Raw genomic sequence first — 9,941 nt, forward strand, 5'->3', positions numbered from 1 at the left:
GCCAGTAGTTGAGCCCTCTGCTCCTCTCATACCAGCCGGCTGACGCGGTTGAGCCACTCCACCTTTCTGATCTGTCTGATCTGTGCCCCAGGACTTTGCGGGAGGATTAAATGAGGAAGCGGATGGTATTACGCAGCAGGCGCTCAGAACACCTGTTAAATCTCAACTGATGAACAAGTTCTAGGCTGGGCTATGCGAGGGTAGTGAGGGCGGCTGAGGAGGGCCTGGGAAGGGGGCGCGTGTGGAGTGTTGACCTGAGAAGGTTCAAGAATCGCTTGTTGATTGGGGTGTGTCTGAATCAGTTTCAGCACCGGGGAGTCAGGAGGAAGCAACGCCAGGCCCTGACCACTTGTACAACAGGACTCTCCTCGGGTATCATCCCTGTGCCTCGATGGTCAGTGGCAAAGGGATCCGAACTTGGGGCTGGGGCTTCCAGAACCTGGTTCAAGGCGAGCATCCAAGTCCATTGCCGGCCTCGTTAAACCACTCAGAGGCTTTGTCCTGCGGGCAGAGGGAGCGGTTGAGGGTTCTTAAGCAAAGGAATGACATGACTGGGTTTGTGTTCCTTCTTCTGTGATCCTACAGTTCCCTTGACACTCCCTACTAGACTGGACTGTGCCTCCGTGGCAAGATCCTGCCTGGTTTGTTCAGTTGGGGGGGCATAGCAGTTAGCGTGGGAGCCCATGACTGTGGAGTTCCATACCTGGCTTAATCTACTCTCTGCCGACTACCACCTGGTAACCCTGAATTACCTCTCTGAACCTGTCTCCTCCTCTGATAAACAGTGGTCATTTCTACTTTAGAGGGTTGCTGTTGTGAGATAATTACTTGGCAGGCATGGCTTAGTACTAGCAGAAGGTGCAGGTGCTCAGTAAAGGGTCTTGGGGACGCCTAGATGTGACTGCAGGTTGAATTTCTTGATGTCATAGGCCGTTCTGACAATTTACACCAGGATTAGAGAAGTAACAAGTGGAATGGCTTTTCAGCTTTTAATGAGGCACATTTCATTGTTCTTTGGATTTTTTGCAGTGTTTCTTTAGCCTGCTTTATCCTTTGGCTCGAGGAATTTTCCTGGGGGATTTGTCTGCTGCTTTTGGAAGAACTGTGAACTTAAGGATTGCTTACATGCAAGCCAAGGCTCTTTTCCCTTGGCAGATGGTTTTCAGGGGGCAGTCCTAGGCTCACAGAGCACTTTAGTGGAAGGAGTACAGGACCAATTCAGGTGACATGTGGAGAAACCATGGCCCTGTTGGGGAGGAGATTGGCCGTGGCCAACAGCCTGCAGGGGGTGGCTCTGGTGCAGAGCTTGGGGACACAGTGGGCACGAGTGCACGAGTGTGTCTGTGCTACATATCTGTGTGAGGCTAGTGCTGTCCAGGCCAAGGCAGGCGCCAGGCAGCTCCCCGACCCGTCATTCCTTCTGCTTGAGTCTGTGCAGAGCCTCCTTCCTGGGCTTTATGCTCAGCTGACACTCTGCAGTGGAAAGAGGGAATCTAAGATAGTGAGGAGAGGGAAACCTGGGCTTTGAGTAGGGAGATGTGGTTTGGGCCTTGCTCTGTTACCAGTTCACCTTGATCAAAGTGCTCACCCTGACTGGATCTTAAAACAAGGTGATTGCTGCAGCCTTAACACGCTGGGAGGCCAAGAGAGGTGGTGGCATTGATTTGACCCAGTGGTCAGACTCTAGATGAGGCCCTGACAGGGAATTCTGTCTTTATTTCAGTTGCTCAGTCCTTTCTGTGATAGAGAATGCTGTAGTTACCATCTTCAGGCATGGGGCCTTTGCTCTTATTGAATACATTTCCAGAAGGAAATTACTGGGTCAGAGGGCAGGAACAACATTATGGCTGTTGCTATGTGTTGCCATGTTACTTTTCAGAAGCACTATAACAATTTACAGTGTGGGCTGTGTGTGAGATAGCATTTTAACCCCAAATGATCCAGTATTTGCTATAGTCATTATTTAGTATTTTGTAATTTAGTTGACATAAAATGATACTTTAAAGCTGCTTTGTAATAATTAGAGGGGTTTTGGGGGTGCCCACTATGTTAAATGTTGTGCTAAGTGTTTGCATATATGTTATCTCATTCATATCAACCTATCAGGGAGGCTCAGCAGCTCACTGAGGCTGAGAGCTGGGGTTTCAACCTAAGGCAGTTTGACTTCAAAGCAGTCTCTTGTTTGGGGTGCCTTCCATGCTTTGATTTATGCGTGTGGTTACCAGAGAGTGTGAACTTTGGCTTAGTGCCTGGCTGCATTTTGAAGAATGTGAATTTTGTATAGTTTTCTCAGAATATTGAATATGCTGTTTGTGGAGAAGAGAGTATTGGCCCTCTGTTGTAGTGAAAGCAGAAACTGAAGCGCATCCATCCCAATTAGGAAGACGACTCAGTGAACTCTAGGACACTACCCTGTGTCCAGGCTCTCTGAAACCGTGTTTTCTTCCCCTCATGCAGCAGCACTCCAGGCCCTGAAGCGCAAGAAGAGATATGAAAAGCAGCTGGCACAGATCGACGGCACGCTGTCAACAATCGAGTTCCAGCGAGAGGCCCTGGAGAATGCCAACACCAACACCGAGGTGCTCAAGAACATGGGCTATGCCGCCAAGGCCATGAAGGCAGCCCATGACAACATGTACGTGGCGCCCGCTGGTGGAGGGGGGCACACGCGGAAGGGCGGTGCTGGCCATGCAAGCCTCAGCTCCAGACCCCTTGACTCGTCCATTCAGGCACCCAAGTTTGTTCTGATTTGTCCCAGGGAGGGACTTGCCCTGGGTTATGGGGGAACTTGGATAGAACTGGGATTAGAATCAGTTCCCGTGACTTTCTCCTGAAGCTGTCAGGGGCCCTGAAAGGTGTGGTACGTTTGAGGGCTTTAGCTCTTTCTCTTCCTGGGTCTGTTTTTGATGGAATTTTCCCTCCCCATCACTCTTGGGCTTTGGCTCTCATATTGACAAGTGTTCTTGACCTCCGCCTTCCTTCCTTTATGTGGCTACTTCTCACATTCTGTGGCCGAAGAAACCAGATAACTGAGCTGTTACATTTGTAATTAAAGGCCAGGTTAACATTAAGCCCCAAATGAGGACTTCTCCCAAACAGAACAGAATCCTGCGTTTGTTTTAGTGCTTGAACTTGGCATCATATATGTGGGGGTGCTGGGAGCCCCTTTTTGCTTCCTTTTGGGTCCTCAGCCATGCTCTAAAACAGGGGTTGGCAGAATGTGGCCTGTGGGCCCCAGGCAAGTCCCCTGCTGCCAATTTCTGTAAATAAAATTTTACTGAAGCACAGTTGTGTCCCTTAATACATACCGTCTGTGCCTGCTTTTATGGCACACGGCAGGCTTGAATTTTTGCAACAGAGATTGTGTGGCCCACCGATTCTAAAACATTTATTACTCTTTGGCCCTTTACGGGGAAAGCTTGCTGATCCCTGCCCTAGAAGTGTGGGATTGCGGGAAAAGTAGCCTTCAGATGATTGAGCTACTGTCTGAGGGGATGTTCGTCAGACTGAGCTTCCTGAGTGAGGTGCGTGTCCCCTTCATGGCCGTGTTCTCCACAGCACCTCTTAGTGAATACCGTGCTTGGAGATACACGTGTATATGTGATATTGACTGACTGTAAGTCTGTTGGCGTTAGTGACAGCGCATAGGGAATAATCTGCGTTGTTTGCCCTTCCTTTGGGGCCTCGTGCAGGAGCCATAGTAGATTTGTGTAGATGGGAAGGGCTGGTCACGTTGCATGGTTCTGTTGTAGGATCTGTGATTTTACCTATCACTGTGCAGAGTTGCCCTTGAACTTGAAGAGCTATTGATCCAGGAGTTCCCAAGTCCCACGGTCTCATCTAATGTGTTTACCAGCTTGTATAAGAGACTCTCACGATGGCATCTAACTTTGCCAGCTTTATTTCCTCGGGGTGTTAGACTGGGTGATGTCTAAGGATGCTTTTGTCCTCTTGATTCTGTGATTCTCTAGTTTAAAAGAGGGGGAAGAAGACAAAGACAAAAAAGGAATTCCGCAACACTTCCCTGGTGGTCCAATGGTTAAGACTCCGTGCTTCCACTGCAGGGGGCTTGGGTTCAATACCTGGTCAGGGAACTAAGATTCCACATGCCACTCAGCACAGCCAAAAAAAAAAAAAAAAAAAGGAATTCCTCAGAAGGAGTGATTGTAGGGCTGGGGCCGGGCAGCAGATCCTTGTTTCTGCCTCACAGACCCTCTGTACATAGACTAACACAATGCTTGTTTCATTTAAAGGGACATTGATAAAGTTGATGAGTTAATGCAGGACATTGCTGACCAGCAGGAACTTGCAGAAGAGATTTCAACAGCTATTTCAAAACCTGTAGGGTTTGGAGAAGAGTTTGATGAGGTGAGTGGTTTTGTGCTGACCACACCGGCTTCTCAGCTGGTGCCCGGGCTGCCTCTGATGTGCACTTGAGTCCTCTCCAGCGGGGGGTATGTGGTCTGGAAATCACCAGGTCTCCTCCCTCCAGAAACCTGAACATAGACACAAGGTGTGGCATGCACCCTCCCGAATTCTGGGTTTTGAGAGATGCTTTCAGTTTTGGGGGAGCGAAGGTGGAGTAAAGGAACCTTTGTCAGGACATCTCAGCAGACTTCAGGTCAATACTGGTTTCAGCAAGCAATGACCCTGCACCCTTCCGTGGTGGGCCCCTGAGCTCAGAGCAGGGGCAGCCGAGGTCACCATGCCCTGAGGAATTTATGAGGTTCGCCCTCAGACAGCTCTGCTGGGAGATAAAGGTGAAACCAAGGAAGGAATGTTTGCATCTGATCCCTGAAGGATTCATCTAGAACTTGGTCACCTACCAATTTCTGCCATAGCAATTGGAACCTTGAAGCTCTTCAGTTCAGTTCAGTCGCTCGGTTGTGTCCAACTCTTTACGACCCCATGAATCGCAGCACGCCAGGCCTCCCTGTCCATCACCAACTCCTGGAGTTCACTCAGACTCACGGCCATCGAGTCCGTGATGCCATCCAGCCATCTCATCCTCGGTCATCCCCTTCTCCTCCTGCCCTCAATCCCTCCCAGCATCAGGGTGTTTTCCAATGAATCAACTCTTCGCATGAGGTGGCCAAAGTACTGGAGCTTCAGCTTTAGCATCATTTCTTCCAAAGAAATCCCAGGGTTGATCTCCTTCAGAATGGACTGCTTGGATCTCCTTGCAGTCCAAGGGACTCTCAAGAGTCTTCTCCAACACCACACTTCAAAAGCATCAATTCTTCGGCACTCAGCCTTCTTCACAGTCCAACTCTCACATCCATACATGACCACAGGAAAAACCATAGCCTTGACTAGATGGATCTTAGTCGGCAAAGTAATGTCTCTGCTTTTGAATATGCTATCTAGGTTGGTCATAACTTTTCTTCCAAGGAGTAAGCGTCTTTTAATTTCATGGCTGCAGTCACCATCTGCAGTGATTTTGGAGCCCCAAAAAATAAAGTCTGACACTGTTTCTACTGTTTCCCATCTATTTCCCATGAAGTGATGGGACCAGATGCCATGATCTTGGTTTTCTGAATGTTGAAGCTCTTAGGTTTTTAAAATACAGTTACAGGCTCTGTACCTCATTCTGCCTTAGATTTGAGTCCACCGAAGGTCAGGGCCTCTCCACTGAACCTAATTCTTTGTCCTGATTGCCGCCGTATAGCTGAAAAAGCAGGCTGTAGCTCTTACCTTTGGCTCCCGGCGCCAGGGTTTCCATGTTTTCGACTGGAGTTCGATGGATTAGTCAAGTTCATTTCAACTCAGCAGACATTCCTGAACATTCACTCAGTGCACCCAGTTCTGAGAGAGAGAGATGAAAACATACGATCCCTTTTCTCAAGATGCTCCCTGCCTGGTGCAGGGACCCCACGTAGACGTCAGTAATTGCTCGGTATGTGCTCTGTTCACCAGTGGAAGTGTGTTCAGGATGAGTCACAGAGTGTGCACTTGGAGTCCATCTGCCCTGACCTCAGAAGGGATGTGTGGCCCCTGAGCCGTTGGGTAGGAGGCACCCCAGGAGGGGCTGGGGTTCCTCAGGGTGTCACTCTTATTTTTGTGTTTGCTTTTCCCAGGATGAGCTCATGGCAGAATTAGAAGAACTAGAACAGGAGGAACTAGACAAGAATTTGCTGGAAATCAGTGGACCGGAAACAGTTCCTCTACCGAATGTTCCCTCTATATCCCTACCATCAAAACCCGGTGAGTGCTTCTTATCCACGGTCATGACACAGCCACGACCCGTGGGGTCGGTGATCCTGTGGTCGGCTGGCTTGTGTGGGTCCTGAGTGGCCCAGAGTTGAGAGCCAGGTGGCATCTGTTGTGACAGCCCTGAAAACAGTGCCACCCGCTCTTTCCTTGTCTCCTAACCTTGGCGCTGTTGACACAGCCAAGCCATTCTTTTAGTGGGGACTGGGAGGGGGCCTGTGCTGTGCCCTCTGGATGGTGAGCAGCACCCATGGCCTCTGCCCTCTAGATGCCAGTGGCATCCGCCTCCCCAGGTTTTGACAACCAAACATGTCACCCGATTTTCCAAGATGTCTGGGGGCTGTGGGGGTGGGGGAGGGGAGACATCTCATCCAGTTGAGAACCACTATTCTAGAATTGCTGTCCCTGTTGTCACCAAACAAGGTGAGAGTTTACGTCCAGGACAGCTCTTTCTTCCCGTCTGGTATCTTGTGCAGTGCACAGCTGGGGCTTATAGGTAGCCGAAACAGCTTTGGGTTTTTTAGAGACCTCGTTCTATAAAACCTTCATTTCCTTCTTTGAGCCCCTCCTCCCCCGTTATTTTACCTTTGGGTAGAAGTATTCCACCCAGAACTTCTAGGAAAGGTGAAGCAGCTTGATTTGGCATGGAGAGAGAACCCAGGGAGCAGGGTGTGACCAAGCTCTGTCCTCTCATCCTCCCATAGGTCAAGGGGAAGTGGCGCCTCTGGTTGAGTCAGCTGCCAGGGGTGGGGTGCAGGTCTAAAAGCTGTCCAGCCAACTGCCTGTGGTGGAGAGGCGGCTTAGGCCCTTGAGGTGGAGAGGAGTGGCTTATACTAGAGCTCTTCTGGGTTCTTCCCACTCTCCCCCACGTTAGATGCTCTGGCCGGAGGCCACGCGTGGATCCTGATGGACTCAGTGTTGAATCCTCCCTATTTCGTCTCGCTCTGGCGTTGGGGAGGGGAGGTGCTGGAGAAGCTCTGCCTGGTTATCTGGAGTTCTGCGTTGCAGCTTTTAGGCACAGAGAGGCAGTCTGCTGATAGCCTGGAGATGTGGCGGGCTGCACGGGCAGGGCCGTTTTGTAGACACGGGGTAGCGCAGCCCTGGCATCCAGCCAGAATGTGTGGAGAACACAGCGACCAGCCTTCTTAAACAGCCTTTTCTGTCCTCATACAGCCAAGAAGAAGGAAGAGGAAGACGACGACATGAAGGAATTGGAGACCTGGGCTGGAACCATTTAACCAGTCCAGTGCGGGCTGGGCCCAGACAGACTCTGGTGGCCTGCGCGGTGGGCAGGCACGTGCGTGTGCGGGGCAGGCCGGACGTGGTGCAGGCAGGTTCCATCGCTCTCAAATCTCCCTCCAAAGCAGTAGGGCTGCATCACTGCTCACTCCGCATAGCATGGTCTGCACCCAGCGGGACAGGTGGGGGGGAGGGGGTGGGGAGGGGTGGGTGGGAGGTGCCTGCTGTTTATAATGTTGAATTTCTGTAAAATAAACTGTATTTGCAAATCCAACATTGAGCTTCTGGACTACGCTAACTCCACTGCTGAACCTCAATGGCAAGGGTCGACCGTTTGCAGTCAAAATGACCTGAAAATGTAGCCTCTGTCCTTTTAAGTCAGCTGACTTGTCGCACATCTCTTTGTAAGACGTGTATGGTACTGGCAGAAGAGTCGTTTTTTAAAAGCCATAGGCTTTTCCTTGTCCTTAGCTGTAATAATGCATCTATTTTGGTTTCCTCGAGAGCTGTATTTCTGTCCATCACCTGTGTACTGGCCCCTGTGTTCCCCACTCTGGCCCACTCCTCACTCCCTCTCCCCTGGTCTTTCTGGAGTTTGTGACACTGATTTGAAATGGGTGGTGTTCTCTTGAGAGTGTGTGAGATTGAGTTAAATTCCAGCTATACATTTTTCTAACATAGCTCTAAGGTCCTTGTTGCTGTTTGTGATAACTGATAGATAACCCATTGGAAACATGTGCATACATTTATATTCAGATGAAATTATGGTTTGCACTGTCTATTAAATATCTCGATTAATTTTCATACTTTGCCTTTGTGTTTAATCAATCTATCATTGGCTTTGGGAGGTGACCTTTTCCAGGCCAGTGTGGTGTCCAGGGGAGTCTGGAAACATGGAAGACCCAAGCATGATGTGTATCAACAGTCAACCAAGAGCAGAGTGTGTCTTACTGGAAACATGTTTAGGTTCCAGAAGCCCTCACCTTGTTTGGGGAACCCCTGGGCACAGTTCAGGAGTAGTTGGTGCTTGTGGGGCTCCAGGATCTTCTCTAGTTCTTCTCTGTCAGCATCCATGGGCAGTGCCCACAGAACCACAGCCCCTCCACCTGTTGGAAGCATTGGTGTGCCCACTGACGAGGCCCATCTGTGTATTGAAGGAAACAGCCTTTCCTGTGGGGTGGAAGGTGTAGGGCAGTGACCGAGAATTGAGGGCACAGATGCTCGTCTCGGGTCCGCTGTGACCTGCCCTGTGATTTTGGCCCGGCCTCTTCCACTGTCTCTGGTTTTCTGTAGTCTTACACTGCCTTAAGAATCTGATGAAGGGTTTCCCTGATGGCTCAGTGGTAAAGAATCCACCTGCCAGTGCAGGAAACACGGGTTCGATCTTTGGTCCAGGGAAATCCCACATGCTGCGGAGCAGCTAAGCCCGTGCACCACAACTATTGAGTGTGCTCTAGAGCCCGGGCTCCGCAACGAGGGAAGCCACCGCAGTGAGAAGTCTGCACACCGCAGCTAGAGAGTAGCCCCCCGCTCGCCCCAGCTAGAGGAAAGCCCATGCAGCAATGAAGACCCAGCCCAGCCAAAAATCAATCAATCGAAAAAGAACCTGGTAAACACTGGACCCTCTCCTTCAAAAAAGTTGACCTATGCACATTAATCCTTTATTCTGCATGCAAATTGGCAGAATCGAGGATCCCCTTCCAGTGCCCATCCCTACACCTTTTGAGATTAAAACCAACGTGATAAACGAGGTCCTACGTATAGCACAGGGATCTCTGCATGGCATATACTGTATAGCACGTGCAGTGTATATATGTATAGGATATACTGGATAGCACAGTATCCTGGGGGTAAACTATAATGGAATATAAAGAAATGTATATATATGTGTGAATGAATCACTTTACAGCAGAAATTTACACAACATTGTAAATCAACTATACTTAAATTAAAAAATTAAAAAGTCATAAAAAACACCCAACCTGAGTTCACAGTTAAACATGCTATTGCTCACTGGGTGCCCTGTGGCAAGCTGCCCACCTGCCCTGAATGTCATTTTCCCACCTGTGAACAGCCAGGCCGGACCAGATCATTTCAGATATCCCGTCTGCAAAGCTATTCCTGCCCTGCTCCTCCACCCAAGCTGCCACACACAGAATTGGGACTTCACCGTGGTGGCTTGAGGATTTATGGCTCGAGTGGATGTTGCGTGCGGTGTTCTCAGAAGTTCTTTCCACCTTCAGAAGAATCTAATGGCAGTGATTGCTGCCAGATGCCCCCCTTCTCAGCCTGCAGCTGGTGTTTGGCAGGCATCATCTGATGTGGGAAATGCACAGTGGACATTACACTTTTCTCATCAGCTGCTTCAGGGGCGTCTCACCCTGGGATTTGGAGAGGGGAGCTGGCAGACCCAAGCATCCAGCTCCGGTAGGCCCGAAGCTAATTCCTGGGCAGTGTCTGGGGCCCCTGTGAGAAACTCATTCCTACTTATT

General features: G+C 50.0%; 1 protein-coding gene across 1 annotated transcript in view; it reads left to right on the plus strand.

Moving 5' to 3' along the window:
• CHMP4B (charged multivesicular body protein 4B) overlaps nucleotides 1-8,253 on the plus strand; it is a 48,002-nt gene extending 39,749 nt beyond the window's left edge. The window contains exons 2-5 of the mRNA XM_004014502.4: nucleotides 2,458-2,635; nucleotides 4,254-4,368; nucleotides 6,078-6,204; nucleotides 7,384-8,253. Of these exons, the coding sequence (XP_004014551.1) occupies nucleotides 2,458-2,635; nucleotides 4,254-4,368; nucleotides 6,078-6,204; nucleotides 7,384-7,448 (485 nt within the window). The 3' untranslated portion in view covers nucleotides 7,449-8,253. The remainder of the gene's footprint in view (nucleotides 1-2,457; nucleotides 2,636-4,253; nucleotides 4,369-6,077; nucleotides 6,205-7,383) is intronic.
• The last annotated feature ends 1,688 nt before the right edge of the window (nucleotides 8,254-9,941 follow it).

Source organism: Ovis aries, chromosome 13, assembly GCF_016772045.2.
Source record: "Ovis aries strain OAR_USU_Benz2616 breed Rambouillet chromosome 13, ARS-UI_Ramb_v3.0, whole genome shotgun sequence".
NCBI lineage: Eukaryota > Metazoa > Chordata > Mammalia > Artiodactyla > Bovidae > Ovis > Ovis aries.